The following is a 23639-nucleotide window of genomic DNA, read 5'->3' as shown; positions in this document are numbered from 1 at the left end:
TTTATTTATTTATTTATTTATTTATTTATTTATTTATTTATTTATTTAAAGACTTTATTTATTTGACAGAGAGAGACACAGCGAGAGAGGGAACACAAGCAGGGGGAGTGGGAGAGGGAGAAGCAGGCTTCCCGCGGAGCAGGGAGCCCGATGCGGGGCTCGATCCCAGGACCTGGAATCATGACCTGAGCCGAAGGCAGATGCTTAACGACTGAGCCACCCAGGCACCCCACACCACGACTTTTAGATGTGAAACACAGGACTGTGGGGTCTTGGAGTGTGTAGGGAATGACCTCCACGGCTGCAGCCTGCCCTTCCTCCACGTCCTTTCCTGCCCCCACAGTGGCTGTGTCCTGGAATGATGATGCCAAGTTGTCCAATCTCAAGCAGCAGTGCATTTTCTGCAACCCAGCCTCTGGGTTTCTCCTTTGATCAGCTCAGAACGTGTCAGCCGAAGTTATGGGTTTGGTCCTTTGCTTGGCTTCAAGGTTATCATGAGGCCCATCTTGGGGCACAGGAGAAGCTATGCCCGCCTTAATCTTTTCCAAGCTCACACACCACCTAAGACAATGTTTTCCACATTGAGAAGTACATTTTCAAAGGAAAAGCTTTAAGAGCCTTTAGGATCGTACCCTGTTTAATTTCATGGCTGTTTCCCTCCCCTACTCCCATCTTGATGCCATGCATTCCTTCCACTCTCTCTCTCAACCTCTGTATTCAGGATAAAACTAAAATGGTGGTTGTGAGGGCGCCTGGGTGGCTCAGTTGGTTAAGCGACTGCCTTCGGCTCAGGTCATGATCCTGGAGTCCCGGGATCGAGTCCCGCATCAGGGTCCCTGCTCAGCAGGGAGTCTGCTTCGCCCTCTGGCCCTCCCCCCTCTCATGTGCTCTCTCTCATTCTCTCTCTCTCAAATAAATAAATAAAATCTTTAAAAAAAAAAATGGTGGTTGTGAAAGATTCCTCCCCCCGCGCCCCCACAAGTTTTCTCTAGGCCTGATTCTTTGTCACTGACAACATCTAAGTCATGTAGCGACTTAATATTAATCTCTCGTGCTTCTGGTATGGCTGCATTGTCTAATGGCTTCCTACTACGATTGAGGTAGGATTTTTAAGGCTTGTGACTTGTCTTGATGGCTTCAGATTAATTTTGTATTTGTATCAGAAAGCCATTTGCTTGAAAGTGTGATTGTTTCATTTTCTAAAGCAAATTGGAACTGAATTCCCTTCTTACACCTTTATCCAGTCCAGCTAGTACAGAATCTTTGTTTTGCTAGTTTTAGTAATATTACTCTGTTATTTCTCTCTCTTTTTTAAAAAAGATTTTATTCATTTATTTATTTATTTGTGAGAGAGAGCACAAACTGGGGTGGGGGGACACAGGGAGAGGGAGAGGGAGAATCTCTCAAGTGTCCGACGTGGGGCTCGATCTCATGACCCTGAGATCATGACCTGAGCAGAAACCAAGAGTCTGACACTTAACCGATTGAGCCACCCAGGCGCCCCTATTCCGTTATTTCTTTTTTTAAATTAATTAATTATTTATTTATTTGACAGAGAGACACAGCCAGAGAGGGAACACAAGCAGGGGGAGTGGGAGAGGGAGAAGCAGGCCTCCCGTGGAGCAGGGAGCCCGATGCAGGGCTCGATCCCAGGACCCTGGGATCATGACCTGAGCCGAAGGCAGACGCTCAACGACTAAGCCACCCAGGCGCCCCTACTCCATTATTTCTAAAGCTCTCAAGTTTTGGCCACAAGTTATACCAACGGGACACTGTGATGCTATATATACATGTAGCTAAGAACCGTACTTTTTTCAGGATGACTTCTTATTTGGGGTAATTCTAGTAACTTTGGCTTGGACTTTTTTCCCTTTCATGTCTTCTAATATATGCTGTTGGACCTGAGTGGATGGTTTAATGGTTTAGAGAGGGCTTGGTTTCAGATCCTAGCTCTGCCACATCCTAACTTTGTGATCTTGGGCAAGTTACTCAAAATCTCTGGGCCTCAGTTTTCTCTTGTGTAAAACAAAGTAAGTGCAGCTACTGTCTCCTGAGTTACCATAAGGAGTTAACATACAAGATAAAATAGTGGTTGGCACATGGTAAGTGCTGATGTGTTTGCTATTATTATTCAGTTCTTTCTGAAAGGAAAAAACATTCCTTTCTTCTGTGGTTATTTGGATGTATTCTGAGTCTCATTTTATAATTGAAAACTGAACAAATTGAAATAGAAGAGAGAATCACTGAATGCTCAGTTACTCAACTAAGCCCTTTCTGGAAAAGGCAAGATTTTTTCTCTAAAATAATTCACACCTGATTAATCTATTAGAATTTGTGAAAATCTGTGGACGACTTGAAGAGTGACCCTGTAATAATCCTTGTCCTTGTTGTTAGAACACATCACAACCGTCAGGACTGGAGTGCAAAGACCAGAATAAACCCGAGGAAACCACCAGCCGAGCCGGGGCAGTTTCAGTCTCCACCCCAAATGCAGGTGAGAGAAGGTGGTGGGACTAAAAGAACGGTCTTGGTAGTGACCCTTTCCATTTGGAGATCGGGCGACAGGAGCGTCCGCATGGGACCGGGCCTTCCCGGGCTCAGAAGTCCCTCCCTCTCCAGGGCCTAGAAATTCAAGTCTTCCTTCCCCTTTAGCTTTTTTTTTGAAAAGCCTGCAGAGAACGCACTTGCTACAGAAGAATTCTCAAGGCTTTTTTTTTGTACGGAGGGCTGCTGTGGACCATTTACGTGGTTGGTGTAAATGACTTCTAGAACAGTGTCTATTAAATTCAGAGTTCAGGGTGGCGCGGAGGCCAGAGATTTAAGATTAAAGGGTTAGTATCCACATCTCTCTCTCTTTTTTTAAAGATTTTATTTATTTATTTGAGACAGAGAGAATGAGAGACAGAGAGCATGAGAGGGAGGAGGGTCAGAGGGAGAAGCAGACTCCCTGCCGAGCAGGGAGCCCGATGCGGGACTCGATCCTGGGACTCCAGGATCATGACCTGAGCCAAAGGCAGTCGCTTAACCAACTGAGCCACCCAGGCGCCCCAGTATCCACATCTCTTTGAAGATCAACCAGAGTTTAAGGAAAAGTATTTTTGGTCCTATAAAGGAAATGCTTTCTGAGGCCTCCCTGAGGAGAGACACCCGTGTGAAGGGCAAGAGAGAGGAAGTAACTGGAGAGTGAAAGTTCTGGATCATAGGGCACTAAGTGGGGGGCTGTTGGCTCAGTCCAGGCCATAGCTATGATTTGGGACTGTATAACAATTAAACTGTTTTTTGGGGGGTAGCTGTACACATTTAAAAATCAGATTTCACAGAAAATGGGGAATGTATGGCCTTTCTTGAAATGTGGAAAATCTTTGTGGAGCCTGTCAACTGGAACAGAGTGACAGCCCTATCACTGGGGAATCGGAACTCATCAGCTCCCCCCACCTCGCCCCCTCCTTTGTCCCAGGAACCCCCCTCCTCCATCCCAGCACCACGTGGGATCCCTCCAGGTGTTCTGCATGTCCCCTTCACTCACCCCTTCTCTCCCCAGCACCCTACCTCTACCCTGGCATCTCCTCCCAACTAATACATCTGTGCACCCCTCCCCTGTTTAAAGAACCCCTCCCCCTCTGGTTATTTATGGGGTTGTCCCTAAGGGGCCAACCTGCTAGAAAGGGTGCTTCTTCCTTGCCTCTCACTCACCCTGGTGCCCCACCCATCGCCCCTGGGCTCCCCACCTGCCCCCCCAAAGCTGTTCTTGCTAATCCTTACTCTGCCCAGCCCAGTCTCTGGGTGCTTGGTGCTGTGCGCCCTCCTGGAAGCCCTCTCGGCCCTCTGCTGAGTGACATCACTTATCTTGATGTCTGTATGGTTAGGGTGGCTTTCCCCTCCCTTCCCAGACCCTTCGTAGGCGCTTCTCTTCCCAAAAGCTCACAAATGGCAGAATTTCCCATGGACCTGTCCTGGGGTCTTTATTTTTCTGACACTAGACTCTCTCTGGGTCACCTCTTGGGGACTGCTGATTTCAGCCTGCTTTTCCGAGCTCCAGGCCTGACATCTTTGATTTTCATTCCTGACTGCAATCACCTCCTCATGGGTCTGCCCATCATAGATCTTTCCCTCCGCGGGTGGAGGGAGCTTTAGAGGCCAGTCTAAAATAAAAATCAGATCAGGTTACTCCCCTGCTTCACATTCTGCAGTGGCTCGTCTTGGCTTTCAGGGTGCGGTTCACATCCTTGGCTCGGCACAGGAGGCCGCCATGACCCACCCGCCATTTCGGCCCCCACAGCTTCCGTGTGCACCTTTCCCTCCCAGCGTCCTGATGCTGGTCCCTGCAGCTGTGTATTCACGGTGCTCTTCCACATGCCTTCTGCTCCCTGGTTTTCTTTCTTCCTTTTTTCTTTTCTTCCTTTCTTCTTTCTTTCAAGATTTTTATTTATTTATTTATTTATTTATTTATTTATTTATTTATTTAGAGAAAGCAAAACCAAAAGCCCGGGGAGGGGCAGAAGGAGAGGGAAGCAGACTCCCCGCTGAGCAGGGAGCCCAGTCACGATCTTGATCTATTAACAGATGGACAGATCGCAGGCTCGATCCCAGGACCCTGACATCATGACCTGAGCCAAAGGCAGACACTTAACCGCTTAACTGGCTGAGCCACCCAGGTGCCCTGCTCCGTTTTTCTGAGCATTTGAATCAGCACCCCCAGGCCAACCTGAGCCTCCAAGTCTGGGCTCAGTGTCCCCTTTCTGTGCTGTCCTGGGGTGCCCGGGCATCCCTGTGTCAGCTCCCATAGGACTGGGCTTCCACTAGACTTCACGTCCAGTGGAGACTGGAGGATTCCGGGCACACTGTGTCAGGCACATAAAACAGATGATGGCAAGAGCTTCTGGCTGGCTTCCTAGTGCTCACACATGGCGGGATAGTCCTCGCTTGCCCTTCTGGGAGTGGCTTCTAGCTTGTCGCAGTGCTTGCCTTCCCAACACAGCACGTCTTGCTGTACAATATACTTCATCGGCCTTTATTTAAGTGTCTTGAGATTGAAAGGTGTTTGGGATTTTGACCCCCTTCCTCAAAGGGCTTGTTATGCTTTGATGCATAGTATCTCTTCAGTCAACGAGCATTTACTGAGAGCCAGCCCTGAAGGAGGCAGAATTAAAGCTGCTGAGCATAGGGATTCAGATACAATCTATGCAGCTGAGAGGAACTTGCTGTGGTTTCATGTGCCCTGGTTCAAACCACAGGTGAACGATTACAGTCATCCTTGTTGGAGACTCATGGACAGACCGTGTTGTAGGCTTTCCCCTGACCCTGATGTTTCCTCAGAAACCAACTTCCATGTCCCACACTTGCATGGACTTTGAGGCTGAGTTTCGTGTCAACATGACCTCCCCGGGATGCCAGAAATGAACCTTTCCTGCCCCTGCCACGAGCCTCCAGCTATCTCTAAATCAATTTCTCAGAAGGATTCTGCCATTTCCCTTGATTGTTAGAGACACGTTGGAACGGCACATAACTCGCATTTCTCATGGTAACACGGCCGTCAGCTGATGTCCTAGAGAGTCATCCCGGTAAATAAGCAGATGGGGAGGTTTGATCAGAGAACCATCGCTGCACTTTGAGATAAGACTGTGAGGTTTGGACCGGCGTGGCTCTCGATTCAAGACATCGACCTGGTCACACAGTGTCCTAAGTGCTTGAGGGGGTTTGGAAGGGTGGAATCCGGGGAAGCTGACCACGGGGCTGTGGGTCACACTGCCTGTGTGGCCGAGAGGGTGAGAGCCCTGCTCCGGGGCTGCCCTGCCTGAGGTCGAATCCTGTTTCTGCCTCTCTGACCTTGGGAGGTTTCCAGTGTCCTTATTTGTGAAACGGGGATGATGCGGGGGCAGGGGCGGGGGGACATCCCTTACACGGTCGGTGGCTGTGCGGATTGAGTCAGTTAGTCCCTGCAGGCTGTTTAGACACACAGGAAGTGCCCAGTGTGAGCTGTTTCCAGTGCGGCCACTTGCCATGCGTGCTTGCTCTTGGTCACCAAAATGTCCTCACGTCTCCCCCGCTGTGCGCCACGTCACGCCTGTTCCTGCTGTCTCAGTCTTCTTTGCTCACTTTGCTTCTCTGAGCATCTTACTCCAGTCCTGTCCTCTTTCTTTCTTTTTTCAGATTTTATTTATTTATTTGAGAGAGAGAGAGTGAGAGAGAGCGTGCGCGGAGAGCGGGGGGAAGGGCAGAGGGAGAGGGAGAGAGAGAGAGAGAAGCCCAAGCAGGCTCCATGCTTAGCGAGGAGCCCGATTCGAGGCTCGATCTCACGACCCTGAGATCACTCGAGGGAGATCTCAAGTGCTGGCAAAGGTCTGTTGGCCCTCAGTGCTCTTCTGACCCCATCTCTCCTCCTGAATTGAGCTCCAGCCACAAGGGTCTCCTTGCCCTTCCATCTCAGGGCTTCTGCATTGGCTGTGAACTATGACCTGAGCCTAATCAAGAGTTGGACGCTTAAGCGACTGAGCCACCCAGGCGCCCCCGTCCTGTCCTCCTTCGCACTGTCCTTTCTGCCTGGGACAGGCTCCTGTTTGGCCCCCGATGCTCTCCATCCCCCTATTTTGCAGCCACTTGGTGGAATGGATGTGGATATTCCTGTGCCCACAGCTAACCGTGGGACAACTCTAGGGTCATTTTTCATTTGCGTTTGTTTTTGTACATCTTATAAAGTCCTTGCCAGTGGACTAACCTTTGAGATCACCATCTGTCTTTTAAAAATCATAAAACATACATAACGTAGAGCTTTCCATTTTAACCATTTCCGGTATAGAGTTGGGTGGCATTAAGTACACTCACTGGGGTGCACCCATCACTACCTTCTACCTCCAGAACATCTTCATCTTCCCCAACCGGAACTCTGTCCCCATTAAACACTAACTTCCCCTTCTCTCCTCCTTCCAGTCCCCGGCAACCCCCATTTCCTTTTCTGCCTCTGGATTTAGCTACTTTAGGTCCCTCACATCAGCGGAATCGTACAAGATTTGTCCATTTGGGTCTGGCTGAATTTCACTGAGCACGAGGTCTGCAAGGTTCGTGTGTGTTGTAGCAGGCGGATTCATACTCCATTGCATATGCATGCCAAATTTTGTTTATCCATTCATCTGTTGATGGACATTTGGGTTGTTTCCACATTTTGGCTATTGTGAACGAGGCTGCTCTGAACATGGGTGGTGTTCACGCGGCTGCATGAGTACCTGCTTTTAATTCTTGTGAGTATATACCCAGTAGTGGGACTGGGGGAACACATGGCTCATCTCTTATGCAAGGCTGACTTTACCAATCAGGAACAGAGCTTTAACACTTGGTGGGAAAATTCTCTCTTCCCCTCCCTTCTTCCCCACCCCCACCCAGTACCTCCCACAGACCTTATTTCCATAAATGTCAGTGCCACCCTCAGGTTCTTCGGACTGAAACGTTGATGTCGTTCTGGACTCCTCTAATTCTTTTACAGCCCATATGTAGATGATTACCAATCCCCATCAGCTCCGTCTTCCAGATCCGCAGTCTAGTCTCTTCTCTGCATCTCCGTCCTTACTACTTTGATCATGGCCGCCATGTCTCTCATCGGGAGGATGGCAACTGTTTTCCAAACTGCTCTCCCTCTTTCTGCCCTGGGTACTCTCTGGTCTCCTAGCACAGCAACAGGTTTGATCCTTTTAAAGCATTCGTCAAATCATGTCCTTCCTCACTCACGACCTTCCCTTGCTCCCCCTCTCACTCGAGGGAGATCTCAAGTGCTGGCAAAGGTCTGTTGGCCCTCAGTGCTCTTCTGACCCCATCTCTCCTCCTGAATTGAGCTCCAGCCACAAGGGTCTCCTTGCTCTTCCATCTCAGGGCTTCTGCATTGGCTGTGAACTATGCCTGGAATGTTCTTTCCTTGACCAACTCTTTGCCCTCCAGTGTCAGTTGACCAGAGAGACCCTCTCTGAGACCTTACCTAAAGTAACAAGCCCTCCGTCCCCTGACCTCAGGCACCACCTGTGCCTTTTACCCATTTACTTATTGCTCTCTGACATATATTAATTCCCTGATTTGTTCACTTCCTTCTTCTTCACTAGAAGCTTCATGTTGTCAGGGGCTTTGTTTGGTTTCCTGTCATATCCTCCGTGCCTAGCATATAGTAGGTGCTCAGTTTGTATCTGTTGAATGAATGGGTGGTGCGTTGAGGTCCCCACCTTAATGGCCCGCTGATGTTCCTATATGTCTCCGACAGCTGTCCAGAGGTGTCCAGCTCCCGCCGCCGTCCTTCTGGCCCAAGGCAGCCTCAAAACGAAGGGAAAAGGGCTGATCTGCACTTGCCGCTCCCTTTAGCCTTAGTCGTTCTTAGAAATGTCCCTGATTCAGGCAAGGATTTTTCCTAAGAGAAACAGCCCTTCAGGGACATGTCCCATATGTGAGATTCCTCGCACTGGGCTCTGCGGGTGTCTTCTCAGGGGTTCAAGGATTCAGCACAATCCAAAATTTTGTTTTCACATTTTGGTGACAATCTAAGGGAAAAAAGAAAAGAATGGAAACATATTTTTGGTTTTTTTGATGACTGTCTTACAGCCAAGGATAAGCAGTTTGTGGGTGGTGTTTGTCTTTGTGTGCGCACGGCATTCTTGGTACCCAGTGATCACTGGAAGCGACGGCCTCGCACTCTTAATTATTGAAATGGGGGTCATTGCAAATCTGTGATAATTTTTTTTCATATCAAACGTGTCCGAATGAGAAATATTCAGACTACACAGCCATTAACTGTGAACTAGAGCGAAGGCTTCCAGGCTCCAGGTGGCAGATTTACATGGGTCAGAGTCAGCCAGAGACAATGGGCTACAACAGAGGCAAGAACAAACGCTGGCCTTAGAGTCAGGATCAACCTCTATCTTGGAATGAACTGTGTGGCCCTGGGTTTGTCAATCCACCTTTCTGGGTCTCAGTTCTTCATCTATAAACTGAAATAGAGAATCTCCGAGTTCTCTTCCAGCTCAGACATTCGATTTGGGGAGGTATGTTGAGCAGAAATGTCCATTTGAACACCAAGAGAAATACTTTGTTGGTACCACACCTGGAGCACTGGCAATGAGGATTAAGGTGTCCCTTCAAGGTTGCTTTCTCCAAATGGCCTTTTCTGAGGACTTTATCTAAAATCACACCCCATTCATGTCCCATTTAACCTGCTCGATTTTTCTTCATGAACTTTTCCTATGCTTTTGAGAAAATCTTATATTATTTTGGTTATTTCTTATTATCTGTCTTTTCCTCTGAAAGGTCCACTCTATACGGTGGAGTCATCTTAAGATTGTGCCCCAGTGCCTTGGAATAGAGCCTATCATTTTGTAGACACCAGTCAACATTCGCTGAATAGACTAATGATTTGAGCACCTCCTTTGGTTTGGTTTCTGTGCAAAGTGCTTTACTTTAATCAATATGTACATAAAGTAAGCATGCTTGTTCGCCTTATGCAACAGCTGAGAAAGCTGAAGCCTCACAGCTTGCCTGTAAGTGTCAGACCTGGGACTTGAACCCAGGTAAGCCCTACACCTTGCCATATTCATCCTTAGCTTTGGCACCTCTCAGCCAGGGGAGCTCAGGTGCCAAATGCATCAAGGCACAGATGAAGCTCTGTTTTTTCTCCCTTCTTTCTAATACTGCTCTGTTCACGGGGAAAGGGAAAATCAAACTCTCATCTACTGAAGAGACTATACTTGCCCCATTGTGTATTCCTGGCTCCTTTGTCATAAGTTGATTGTCCTTAAATGCATGGGTTTGTTTCTGGGCTCTCTATTTTGTTCCCTTGATCTATATGTCTATTGTTATGCCAATATCCTACTGTTCCGATTATAGTGGCTTTGTAATATAGCTTGAAATCAAGAAGTGAAATCAGCATTGTTCATCTTTCTCAAGATTGCTTTGGTTGTTTTGTGGCTGTATACAAATGTTGGGATTGTTTTTTCTGTTTCTCTGAAAAATGCCATTGGAATTTTGATAGAGATTGCATTGAGTCTGTAGATTGCTTGGGGCAAAAATTAAACTCTTAGAGTCCTCCTTGACTGCCTTTGCTTGCTCTGACGGTACAGAAAGCACTGTGCTGGGGCGCCTGGGTGGCTCAGTCCGTTGAGCGTCCGACTCTTGATTGCGGCTCAGGTCATGATCTCAGGGTCATGAGAACCAGCCCTCCAGTCGGGCTCTGCACTCACCTGGGAGTCTGCTTGTCCCTCTCCCTCTGCTCCTCTTTCCCCAGCCCCCCTCTGAAATAAATAAATAAATAAATAAATAAAATTAAAAAAAAAGAAAAGACTGTGCAGAATTTCAGAACTGGGTGCTTTGTTAGCTCTCCTCTGGTTCTACCAATGTCTTCATTTTAAAGCTGAAGAAAGGGAGTCCTGCAAAAGTGGAGTGTTGCAGGACTTCCATATTGTCTTGAACTACGAACTGGCTAATTCATGAGCCTTCAGCAGTCTGGGTAAACCAGAAGGCCCCGGGAGGGAGTGCTGGGAGCCTGCACGGCGCCAGGGACCCACCCCACCCGATGCTGTCGCCATCTAGTGGCCCTCTAGGATCTCCCCTAACCTGGGTACTGTTCAGTTCCAGGAGGAGCTGATGCTTGGCTGAGGTCCCTTCCTCTGATCAGACCACCCTCCTGGCAGTTCTTCAGGTGAAAACCACGTTTTTGAAAATGTCATCTTTTTGGTGTTCAGATACACCAGGAGGCTGAGTTTCAGGATCGTTTGTGTGTGTGTGTGTGTGTGCGCGCGGTGGGGAGGGGGGGCATTCTCCTGTCTTTATGTTCCTGACAGTTGTCTTCATCTTTTTCCTCCTGGGCCTCTTAGGGGTTAAATGCTATCAGGAAGAAGCAGGGAAAGTTCTCCTGCTTATTCTGCACATTAGGAATGAGGAATATTTTATGTTCATGAATGAGCTATTGCTTTTTTATGTTCTGATGACAGATAAAATGTTCTTGTTCCTCTTTGTTACACACGAAATTGCAGCGAACGGTACAACAGCGACTATGAATGATGTGCTTGAGTGATGTGGTCTCTACTATTCCAGGGGCAGAAATTCAGGGGAAAAGAGTATTGGAGATGGTCAGAATGGTCAGGTAATAATAAAACTAAAAATAAAATAAGAACTAATCCTTATCAGGCACTTTCTAGGTGTCAGGCATGACGCAAATGCTTTATGTGATGTAACTCATTAATCCTCATGAAAACCCTATGAAGCAGGTGCGTTATATCCCTGTTTTACAGTGGAGGACTCTGAGGCACAGAAAGACTGAGGGATAGAGAGCTGGTAAGGACCAAGCCAGAGTCTTAATCCAGACTGGTTAGCTCCAGAGTCCTTTCTCTAGAATGCTACACCTGATGGCCTTGATGAAACTTTGTGAAGGAGGCGAGCTTTGAGCCTTGAACAATGAGAGGTCCTACAGCCCGGGGACAACCTGAGGGGTGGCCCGGGGATGGAGTAGGCATGGCAGGCCCCAACAGGGAAGGTGAGTCTGATCTCACTCTGTAGAGGGCATGTACTGAAGAACAGTGGGAAGGATGGTGGGGCAGTAGGGTGGGGCCAGATTGTAAAAGGTCTTAACATCTAGGCAGAGGGTTTGGTCTTGGTCTGGAAGAGCACTGCCTTTGAAGTGTGTTGCAGGCTGGCTTTCTAGAAGCAGAGGTTTGGGGGCAGTGGCGGGTCCGAGGGTCGGAGATGTGGAGGCAGGAATGAAGCCCTGAGGGTCTAGCCTAGGATGATGCAAGAGGAGTGGAAGCAAAGGATCGTGGTGTAAGAGAATTCACAGATGGGAACAGCAGGTTGGAAATGAACTGGCTTTGAGATTGTGCGTCTGGTGAGAGGCACAATGTTGACTCCATCATGCTTACTCACTCAGACCGCTATCACAGAGAATTAAACATATAGGACATCGTCAGGTGATTTGTCTTAATCTCGCACCTGTTTGGGTAGCCTACTAAGACAGATTTTTTTTTCCTATTGATTATTTTATCAGTCAGGATTTGATCAGAGCAGTAGAACGTCCATAAGCTATAGAGAGAAGAGGGGCTTTATCACAGGGGTCCGAGCTTCCGTGCTGGTGGAAGGTCAGTCTCCAGTCTGTGTAAGGTGTTGTCCTGTGTCTCATGGGGGCCGGCTCAGGGAGGGACGGTGGGTGTGAAGTGGGGAGGAGGAGGGACAGCCTGGAACCATGTCTGGCCCTCACTGCTTGCATTCTCCATGACGACCTGGAGGGGTGACCTGAGGGGCAAGCTGGGGCCCTCATCCCAGAGCCGCATTCACCTGGCCCAGGAGCCGGATTTGCTGCAGGCCCAGCGGCTGCCCCACGCCAGCAAGATGGGCCAGCAGGGCAGCAACGGCGTGCGTGGGGTGCGTCTGCCCTGCGCCACCTTCAGAGCAGAACAAAATGGCTGTGCTTCACCTGTGCCTTCCAAACCTTCCGAATGCCCACGCATTTCTCTCGTGGCCCGTGCTGACCCAGGACCCTAGAGGGAAGGGAATCCTGGGAAATGTGGCTACGGGGACCCAGCCCAAAACCACACGACTGGCCACATTCATAGAAGATTCACTTTCCTTTAACCCTTCTGTTCTCCTCAGATGGGTGGCAGGAGGCTTTCAGCAGCTGCGTCTTCTGCCTTCGCCCGCTAGGGCCGCCGTAACAAGGTGCCATAGACCAGGTGGCTTAAACAACAGAATCTTATTTCCTCACAGTCCTGGAGGCCGGAAGCCCAAGGTCAAGGTCTCGGCAGTTTTGGTGTCTTGAGGCCTCTGGTGTCTTACGCTTATGGATAATGTCTCCACATGGTCTTCCTTCAGTAACTGCCTGTGTCCTGATGGCCTCTTGTGATTAGTCCCCTTGGACTTGGGCCCCTCTAATGACTTGGCTTTACCTCAATCACTTCTTGAAGGACCTGTCTTTAAATACAGTCCCATTCTGAGGTGCCGGGAGTTAAGATTTCTCCATATGAATTCTTCGAGGACAGGGTTCAGCCTTTAACGCATTCTTTCTCATCCTAGTTACCTCATGGTGAAGGATCAGCCCCGCACCTCTCCCAGCTGTTCGGCTCTTCCGTCTGGTTGCTCATGGAAGGCAGCCGCTGGGCTTCTTTGGGAGAGTCGGGGACATTATTTACTGAGGTCTGCTTTTCTGTGCATGGCTGTCCTTGCCCAGCAAGGAGCATTCCTCTGCGCCACACATGCCGACTTGTCAGATCCGAAAGCAGCAAATCCAGGGGGGATTGATTGATTGATTGATTGATTGATTGATTTATTTATTCTTTTTTATTACATGCAGAATTCCTTGCATAGCAGAGAGCTCAGGAAGGAAGGCCCTGTTTGGGGACAGAGGTCAGGCCTTCAGAGTTCAGGGCCTTTCAGAAAGGGTCAGGCCCTCCTCTGCTAATCCCAAATTTGCTTGATTAGCTTCTGAATTGATGCACCTAGAATGAACTCGAACACAACCCAGAATGCAATTTAACCCTTGAGCTTTGTTTTCTCCTGTCCTTAAAATATCAGTCGCCGGGGGGGGGGGGGGGGTGTCGGGTGGGGGGGACACGACTTAGAAAGGGGAAGAGGCAAGCATAGCAAGGATGAGGGTTCTGTGGCTCTCACTGTCCAGGACAGCTGGCCACTGGGTCCTGCCTGCCCCCCCAGTAGTCACGGGCAGGGAGCCAAGGGCTGCCCTGCCTGACAGGAAGCAGGGACCGTGCGCGGGGGAGGCTTCCCCGAGTCCTGCCTCTTGCCCTCCTGCTAGAAATGGGGAGAGTGGGATGTGATACCCTTTTACAAATCTGGAGCCAGAAGGGAACCTGGCATCTTACCACTCTCTCCTCTGGTTCCCAGCTCCCTGGCCCTGGCCAAAGTTACCATCACTTTTTATTGAAGTGAAAAACAGTTGAGATATGAATATTCCCTAAAGCCACTTTGGAATACTTTCAAGCATAGTTTCACAGCGAAACAGGGAAAAGGACAAGATTGCACAAAGGGCTGGATCACCCACTTGGAGAGCTGGTTCTAGAAAGAGAACTTTGACTTCACGCTACGGGCTTCACGCACAAAGGAAGAAGGGAGTGGGAGGCGTTGGGGTGGAGGGATGGAGGCCTGCTGCTTGTCCAGGATGTCCCCCTGTGCACAGTGACAGGCTGTTAGGGAGACATCTTAGTAAAAGGGGTCGTGAGCAGTCTGGCAACCTGCCAACCCTCCTTGTACTGGAGACAAAAATGTTGGCCTGACAAACCTGTTGAGGTGATTTCCTAGTGCATTTACCACTTTACCAGACCCCAAACTACCCAAGGAAATGGATCTCTTTTAAAAAAACAAAGCCACTTGAAAATTTGTCCAACTATCTTATTACAGTAAGTGCTGAAGTAGGCGTCCTTTTTCATCTTAATTCTCGACCTTAGTGAAACTCTTGCATTCCAAGGCCTGGCAGGTCTTATTATTATTATTTTTTTTTAAGATTTATTTATTTATTTGAGAGAGCGAGAATGAGAGAGAGAGAGAGTACATGAGAGGGGGGAGGGTTAGAGGGAGAAGCAGGCTCCTCGCCGAGCAGGGAGCCCGATGCAGGACTCGATCCCAGGAAAAGAAGAGGACCTTTTCCACCAACATTCTCCTGGGGTCTGGAAAGGGGTTAACATGGCCCCGGTGAGAGCTGGGGGCTACCTGCAGGGGCTGTGGGGGGGAGCACTGGCAGGGATGGGGGGGTCCAGTTTGGGTTTGAAGAGGTCTCAGGGACAAGACCCCCCCGCCCTCCCCGCCCCCCAGCCCCAGCTGTAGCTGGAAGAATGGAATGTGTGTGCTGACCAGACCTGCCTGGCTGAGGCTGTGGGAGGCACGAGGCCATCCCAAGAAACCACAGGGAATAGTGTGAGGAGATAAGGAGGCCAAGTGCTTTGTGCTCTTAAGATAACACTGTCTCTTGTAGAGGGGAGTTCCTCAGAGCCCAGCCACTGAGATTCCAGGCTGCTTCGCACCAGGGCTGCTGATTTCTGAGGGGCCCCGGAGGCCTCTGACCAGCCTTCCCTTTGTTCTTAGTACACATCCCCCAGCCCTCACCAGCCGGGCTTGCGGCCCTTTTCACATGTACCAGAGGCCTCTGGGCATTGGGTCCTGTAATTCCTCTGGCCAGCAGCGCCCCGGCCACCCCCTAGGCCCATTATTCCTCAGGGTCTGATATAGCTCTCACCCCTCAGGAAAGCTTTGAGGGATCGTGTCTGAGATCCGGGTTAGAACCCCAGCCCCTAGGAAGTCAGCAACCTCCTCACATGTTTACAAGTGGCGTTGGGCTGGTTCTGGCAGGCAGCTCTTGGAAGGTGCGAGAGTGGGAGAAGGGAGACCCCTGCCGTCTCCCCTGTGTGGCTTCCAGATCAGGAAGGCCGGGCTCAGCAGGCCCGGGACTGGAGGGGCGGCAGCTCCTGGTTCTCACACGGAGGGTACATAAAACCCTCTGGAGGGAGCTGGTTAAAAACTCCCAAGATGCTGATTGCATCCTCGCATTTTTTTTGAAGATTTTATTTATTTATTTGTCAGAGAGAGAGGGAGAGAGAGAGAGAGAGCACAAGCAGGGGGAGAGGCAGAGGGAGAGGGAGAAGCAGGCTTCCCGCTGAGCAGGGACTCAGATTCGGGGCTCGATCCCAGGACCCTGGGATCATGACCTGAGCCGAAGGCAGACGCTTGAACTGACTGAGCCACCCAGGCGTCCCGTAGCATTTTTTTTCTTTATTGTGGTAAAATATACATAATCGAAACTTGACCATTTTAATCATTTTTTTTAAAGATTTTATTTATTTATTTGAGAGAGAGAGAATGAGAGACAGAGAGCACGAGAGGGAAGAGGATCAGAGGGAGAAGCAGACCCCCCGCCGAGCATGGAGCCCGATGCGGGACTCGATCCCGGGACTCCAGGATCATGACCTGAGCTGAAGGCAGTCGCTTAACCAACTGAGCCACCCAGGTGCCCCCATTTTAATCATTTTTTTTTAAGATTTTTTATTTATTTATTTGACAGAGAGAGACACAGCGAGAGAGGGAACACAAGCAGGGGGAGTGGGAGAAGGAGAAGCAGGCTTCCCGCTGAGCAAGGAGCCCGATGCGGGGCTCGATCCCAGGACCCTGGGAACATGACCTGAGCCGAAGGCAGATGCTTAACAACTGAGCCACCCAGGCGCCCCCCCATTTTAATCATTTTTTAAGTGCACAGCCTGGTGGCATGAAGGACATTCACACTGTTGCGCAACCATCACCACCAGCCATCTCCGGAACTTTTTCATCTTTCCAAACAGAAACTCTGTCCCCGTGAAGCCCTCACTCCCCGCTCCCCCTCCCCCAGCCCCTGGCAGCCACCCTTCCATTTCTGTCTCTGTGGATTGACCGCCACAGGGATCTCCGATAAGTGGGATCACACGGTGTGTGTCCTCTTGTGTCTGGCTTCTTTCTCTGTCACAGCATGTTAAACAAAGGCCCCTGGGAATCCTCGTGTAGGGGTCTGGATCACGCTGAGAAATTCTGGTGGCCGCAGGGAGGGGGGAAGGGGAGAAGCATCCTGGCACAGCCTTTGAGGGCCAAGTTGACAGGGAGGGTGAGGCAGGAGGGAGTCAGGCAGTGTGGCCGGAAGGGCGGACAGGGGGAGGTGAGGGTGGTGGTGACAGAGGGGCCCTGGGGTGGGCAGTGGCTGGCTTCTGGTGACTATTGCTTAGGGCAGGGTGTTGACCAAGGCCTGGGAGCTCAGGGCAGAGGGACAGTGGAGGGAGAGGTGTGTGGACCAGTCAGTTCCGGGAGGGTCCTTGAGCTGTGGGTCACAGGCCAGGGTGAGGTGCTGACAAGGGGAGATCGGAGCCGGGAAGGAGCTGGGGTGCGGTGGGGTGTGTGAGGACCACAGAAGGTGAGATAAACCAGAGGAGGAGGGGCCACATGGGTCAACCCAGTTTGGGGTGCCCATGAGAAGCAGGGGCCAGATCCCGCCCTAGGCCTAGAGGCAAATGGGGGGAAGTCCAAGGAGGCGAGTAGGGTCGAAAGATGTGGGAAAGTGGGCCTGTGGGCACAGGAGAGAGATCTGATATGGGGCCAACGCTTTGCCTCAGTCTGGAGATTGCTCATACTTCCTCTTGAGGAGGTGCCAGTTTATGGGCAGTGTGACCCTGAGGGTCCAGGGCGTGGGAGTGGCATAAAGGGCAGCCCTACTTCCACCCCAGCTCAGGTCTTGATCTCAGGACCATTGAGTCTGAGCCCTGCCTTGGGCTCAGGGTGGAGTCTGCTTGTCCCTCTCCCTCCCTCTCTCCCCCTCCCCCCCCAGCTCTCTCTCGCGTGCTCTCTCTCTCAAATAAGTAAAATCTTTAAAAAATAAATAAATAGGGGCGCCTGGGTGGCTCAGTTGGTTAAGCAGCTGCCTTCGGCTCAGGTCATGATCCCAGGGTCCTGGGATCGAGCCCCATGTAGGGCTCCTTGCTCAGCAGAGAGCATGCTCCTCCCCTGCCTGCCGTTCCCCCTGCTTGTGCTTGCTCTCTGTCTGTCTCTCTCTCTCTCTCAGTCTGGTTCTCTCTGTGTCAAATAAATAAATAAAATCTTAAAAAATAAAAAAATTAAAAAAAATAAAAATTGGTAAAAAATGTTTAAGAGAAAAGACTTAATAAAACAAACAAACACAAAGGATACAGCGAGAAAGTGGCTCTTGGCAAACCAGGATGAGGACTCTCACCAGAAACCCCCATGCTCTGGCACTCTGAGGGCAGATTTCCAGCTTCCAGAACTGTGGGATACATTTCTGTAGTTTAAGCAACCCATCTCTAGTATTTTTGTCCTAGCAGCCCAAGCTATGGCGCATAGAACAGCCCCCCCTCCCCCGCAACAAGGAATTATCCAGCACAAAATGTTTCAAGTGTTGCTGTAGAGAACCTCTGCACCAGGGCTGCATGAACTATTTGTAGTCAGCAAGCTCTCCCCAAGGAGTGCCGGCCTCCCCGTGTGGCCTGTAGGATGCCTCTGTCCTCATCCCTGCAGCTGCAGGAGGCTGGAGGCTCTTGCCCAACAAAAGTTCCTCCCGGATCCTTCTCCCGTATTGGTGTAAATAAAATCAGAAATTCTCTGACTCCAGGTGGAGGAAGCATCTGTGATGAACAGCAGGGAGGGTTCGTCCTGGAGGCATCGCAATAGGGCCCAGCACTTTATATGGTCTATTTCTTCTACGGAAATGCACCAGCTGGGTGAGCACGGGATTCTTGTGAATAAAGACATGAGAGAGAAGGTTGGTGGGAGGTGATGATCTGATGTCAGCGGTCATTCACAAAACTTGACCTTGTCCAGCTGGGGTGAGCACCCATCGGACCCTTTAATCAACACTCAGGTCTCATTCTGCGGCTGCGTGACAAAGCATTGGGACGATTAGCTGAGTTTTGAAACTCTTAACTTGTGTGGTTTTGGTGGCTAGGAACTGGAGTTCTAGCTACAGGAGTTGTTCTCTAAATTCTATGAGTTTTTTTTCACGTAATTTTTGGTTTGCGATCGAGTACTCATACATGGATGAACTGTGCTTCCTGTTTTCCCCATGTTTTCCACTTTATGGACTCAGGCCATCTTTCACGTCACCTTCTCTGTGCCCGACATCTCTCCCCCTTGGCAAGTTACCTGTTCCTTTATCTGTACCTATATGGCATCTTAAACCCCCCTCAACCAAGCTTTTTTTTTTTTTAAAGATTTTATTTATTTACTTGAGAGAGAGAGAATGAGAGAAAGCACATGAGAGGGGGGAAGGTCAGAGGGAGAAGCAGACTCCCTGCCGAGCAGGGAGCCCGATGTGGGACTCGATCCCGGGACTCCAGGATCATGACCTGAGCCGAAGGCAGTCGCTTAACCAACTGAGCCACCCAGGCGCCCCAACCAAGCTTTTATTATAGTCTGGTTATGTGAACATAATTCCAATATAATTAATATAACTAATATAATTCTTCCCCAGTGGAAGATTCTGGAGGGTAGGGACCATGTGTTGTTTACTCATCTTTGAGCCCTTGGCACTGGAGCTGTGTCTGACCCAAGATCAGCCTTCAGGAAGTGTTTGCTGAGCTGAATTGAACTTCAAAAGAATGAATTGTATGCAACAACTTCATGGGGAAAATGGCAAACGTAGGCCACTGATGATGTCAATTACGTCGTCTCAGTCTCCCCTTAGCTTAGCAGGGTGTGCTGGGAGCTGCCTGAGAGAGTGGCCTTCTCTCTTTCTCAAACCAGTTACAGCTTCTAGCATGCTTTCCTCAGTGTCAAAAAGCTTGAGTATTTCAAGATGCATTTTTGGAATGCTAATCGAGCCATGGTGGAGACTAGAAACATCGAGAAGCTTGGGTGTTTCTAGCATGTGTATGCTCTCAGAGATCACTGCCAAAGTTTGAATTGTAGATTATGCATTTTCTTTTAAGGAAATGCAATGATATTACTTTGAAGGCTATGCTTTAAGTGTATTGAACTAGGCTGTGAGGAAGGACGTAGGCTCTGTATAACTACCAAGTAAACCAGATCATTTAAAAGGGAAACCTGGGGACCATGATGAGTATGCAAATGATTCAGGGTTAACATATTGCTTGTAAACAGTTTATCGTCTCACATAGTTAAAATGCTTCCTTATCTTCATTTTACTGTTACTGAGCTTAGTAGCCTCTGTTTAGATGATCACAAACTCTCAATCAGGGGAATGTTTGAATTAATAAGGTTTTATTTCATTCCTTGATCTAACAAGTATGTATTGAATGCCCGTTATGTTCCAGGTCCCGTAGATAGCAATGAACAGATCAAGTCCTTGCCCTCTTGGAACATTCTAGTGAGGCAAGACGTGATGATTGTTGGCAGAAGGGGAGGAAATATCTAGAACGTAGAGCTGACAGAAACTGCTGATGGATTGGATATGTGGGGGCAGTGGTGAGAGAGGGATCAAGGATGACGCCTACATTTTTGGCCTGAACAACTGGCAGAATGCCCCTGCCCTTTACCAAGTTGGGGGAAACAGGGAGAAAAGAATCTGGGAAAGAAAACCCAAAAGTTCCGTTAGGGGCATGTTACGTTTGGGACCTCCAAGGGGGACGTCAAGGACACAGATGCGCTTACAGAGTTCTGGTGTTCAGGGGAGCAGTCCAGGCTGGAGATACAAACTGGGGGTCATACTGGTTTCTCAGGGTGGCTTAAAACAACAGAAATTTATTGTCTCTTGGTCTGGAGGCTGCAAGTCCAGAATAAAGGTGTTGTCAGGGCCATTTGCCCTCTGAAGTTTCTAGGGAAGACTAAGACTCTTTCCTTGTTCTTCCTGGCTTCTGGTGGCTGCTGGCTTATGGAACCTCCATTCTGCCTGTTCACACACATGGCCATCTTCCTTCTGTACACGTCTGCGTCTCTTTGTCCAAATTTCCCTCTTATAAGGACCCCAATCTTTGGATTAGGGCCCACCCTAAACCAGGAGAGTGTGGGATCTAGAGCAGTGCCTGGTTCACGGGGAGACATGTTATAGAAATTCAGAGTAGGCATTTAGCTACGTTTATAGCCATTTCACCCAAGCGCGTGCTCATTCTTGTAGCTATTCATTCGTATTCTCTTAGAAGTGTTAGTCTGTAATCAATAGGAAATAAAGATGCAAAAATCGTCGATCCCTCACCACAGGTTGAGTAAGATAGGAACTCAGAATTCACTTTGGATTTGGCAGTATGGGTGGTCTTGACCATGGAGGTTTTGTTGGAGGAAAGAGGAGCCCCCACCCCCACCCCCCGCCTTGCCCCCTGGAGTGGAAGCTATGGACCAAGAATGGCAGGTGTGAAAGGATTCAGTGCGCACAGGTAGAGCTGTGCTTGGAAGGGCAGCGAATCAGGTTGGTAGGAGGGGAGAAAAGTGGGGTCAAGGGAGATGTTTCTTATTCTTTAGGGTGGGGCATCTTAGACCATGTCTGCATGGTCAGGGGAAAGGGTCAGTGGACAGGGAGAGGCGGTTGAGGCAGAAGAGAGGGTGATGCAGGACTGGACCCCGCAGGCTGGCAAGAGGGGGTGGTACCCCGTGTCCCCCCGGAGGGTGGGCTTCCCATGGGAAGGAGCGGGGGGAGCACATCTGTGTTTAGAGTGACTTCCCCAGTTTTAGCCCTGAAAGTCCCACATCCTGGGAAAGCTTTAAAACGGAAAGTTCCATGTCCCAGGGCCACTCCCCTGCGCCCAGTCCCAGGCAAACCAGGACAGGTGGTCACTCTATCAACAGAACTGGCCTGAAGGGAGAGTTGGATGCTGGGAGGCCGAGGGCTTGATGGAGGGAAGATGAGGTAGCCTTTGATGGTGGCTTCTATTTTCTGGGTGACATAAGGGGTGAGGTCATGCACTGGGAGCAGAGTCAGGGAAGGAGGCCGGAGGGGAGAGGAGAAGGTGTGGAATAGCCATTTTGGGAAGGGGGTAAGGTAACTTATTAAGAAATGGAGTAGCATTTCCAGGCAGTGTTGGGTGGTACCTTGAGATGTGTGGTTGTAAACTTAAAGGGATACCAGTCAGAGTGACAGTGGGGATTCTGCAAAAATCCAAACGGCTAGCATTCCGTCATAAGTGATTTGTTGGAACATAGGACACTTACTGGGTTGTCCTGGAATATGGTGAAAATGGATACATCATTAGAAACACATTCCTGGTCTGTAGGACTTCCAGATAAAAATAGAGCAGAAGCCATCTCTCCTGAGAATAGATTAACGACAGACACTTTCACTCCGACCTTTGATTTCTTCACTTACAGGCTGTTCACAATGACAGTGCGGACCTGGTCATGTTGTCCACACCCCTTGTATCTCCTCTCCTGCAGAAACACCTCAGTGGCTTGCTCATACCAAATACTTCTTTGCCATTTGCAGTTACGATGATTCGCACAAGCAACAATTTAACAATAACGGAAATAAAAAGTTACCGCCCAGCTTGATTCCACAGATCTTCAAGTGAAAGGAGTTTAGCTGGATTGCCGATTTTGGCTCATTCTGCCTATTCTCTTGGCAGATTTTATTATTTATTTTTTATTTATTTGAGAGAGGAAAAGAGAGGGAGAGAAAGATTGAGAGAACAAGTGGGAGGAGGGGCAGAGGGAGAAGCAGACTCCCTGCAGAGCAGGGAGCCCGATGCAGGACTCAATCCCAGGACACTGGGATCGTGATCTGAGCCGGAGGCAGATGCTTAACCGACTGAGCCACCCAGGTGCCCTCTTGGCAGATTTTAGATGTGTGATCAAAGTAGGTAATTCAAAAAGTAGCAAGGTATCCTTATATTTGGAGTTAGAACACCTGGATTCGAGTTATGCCCCTACTGGTTTTTGGTCAGGTGACCTTACGAAGCTCCCATAACCCGCAAACCTTAGTTTTGTCATAAAAATGTAGCTAAAACTACCTTTGCCTACTGCTTTGTAAGCTCTGTAAAGGAAAATGTTGTGTGTCAAACATAGGCTGGCTATTTGCTCTGATGGTTGGCCGCGTGGTTCTGTGATTCTTTGGTAGATTCCAATTCTGTAGCTTTAATAATAGGGACAGAGAAAACTGCTGATCCACTGGGTGTGGCAGCTGAGCTCTGGATGACCGTCAGTAATGAGGCGCTGGACTAGGGACCAGGGATGAAGTGAGTGCAGGGCAGGGGTGGAGGGAGTGAGGCACGGGTGTGGGGTGGGGATTGTGGTAAGAGAGGGAAAATTCTAGACCTAAGAGTGGAGTTCTTCCAGGCACTGGTAAGCCGTAGGGGCTGCCTTAAAATGGGATTATGGAAATAATGTCCTGGGTTCTCTGTTTTAGAATGCAGGGGAGCGAGGAGGCCAATTTAGAAAGTTTACTTGTTTGTTACTTAAGGTTTTCGCCTTCAGCTATTCAGGAAATTTTACTCTATAAAGTGACTCATTCATTCCCTAAGGGTTCCCCATAGCCAGGGTTTTACTGGGTCAACCACAGAAGCATCAATTCCTGGAAGATTGTTTCCATTTTGTCACGGACTATAACTTGGAGGTAATATTTTTGAATGCTCAGTTATGGAGAACTCAAAATAATTTTTAGAAATTAGCTGTAAAATCCTTAGGTCCTGCTTGACGATCTCCAGATTAGTTACTTTTAATGTACTTAAAAAGGCAACTTGGAGTCCAATTCTACCACCATAGAGACACCCCCCTTCCAGGAAATCCACCTTGCCTCCAGTCACTGAGGTGTCCTTTGGTCTTCTTGCCTTGATCTCAGCCTCTGCCTTAAAATCCCACTATTCTCCTCTCTCTGCTTTCCACAGCTCAGAGCTTGGTCTCCTGCTTCTCTCTTCATAGCCACCAAAGAACTCCCCACCCCTTTAATCTTATTTCTTTATTAATTACTATTATTATTTTAGAGATTTTATTTATTTATTTGAGAGAGAGAGAGAGAGAGCACAAGCAGGGGGAGGGGCAGAGGGAGAGGGAGAAGCAGGCTCCCCGCTGAGCAGGGAGCCCGATGCGGGGCTCCATCCCAGGACCCTAAGATCATGACCTGAGCTGAAGGCAGACGCTTAACTGACTGAGCCACCCAGGCGCCCTTATTATTTTTTTTTAAAGTAAACTCTTTCCTGCGACGTGGGGCTCGAACTCATGACCCAGAGATCAAGAATTGCGTTGCTCCACCAACTGAGCCAACCGGGCAC

General features: G+C 49.2%; 1 protein-coding gene across 3 annotated transcripts in view; it reads left to right on the top strand.

Moving 5' to 3' along the window:
* Positions 1 to 23639, top strand: part of AHNAK (AHNAK nucleoprotein) — a 99252-nt gene that overhangs the window by 38000 nt on the left and 37613 nt on the right. For 2 of the 3 annotated variants that reach the window (XR_004680725.1, XM_035013009.1), the window contains exon 5: positions 2395 to 2494. The exons of the other annotated variant lie outside the window; for it this stretch is intronic. Coding sequence is in view for 1 of the 2 variants with exons in the window: in XM_035013009.1 (XP_034868900.1) it covers positions 2395 to 2494 (100 nt within the window). In the remaining variant the exon portion in view is untranslated. The remainder of the gene's footprint in view (positions 1 to 2394; positions 2495 to 23639) is intronic. 3 annotated transcript variants of the gene reach the window in all.

This window comes from Mirounga leonina, unplaced genomic scaffold (genome assembly GCF_011800145.1).
Source record: "Mirounga leonina isolate KUSES-001 unplaced genomic scaffold, KU_Mleo_1.0 Mir_166, whole genome shotgun sequence".
Taxonomy (NCBI): domain Eukaryota; kingdom Metazoa; phylum Chordata; class Mammalia; order Carnivora; family Phocidae; genus Mirounga; species Mirounga leonina.
Note: the sequence above shows the minus strand (reverse complement) of the source record. Positions and strands in the feature narration are given on the sequence as shown.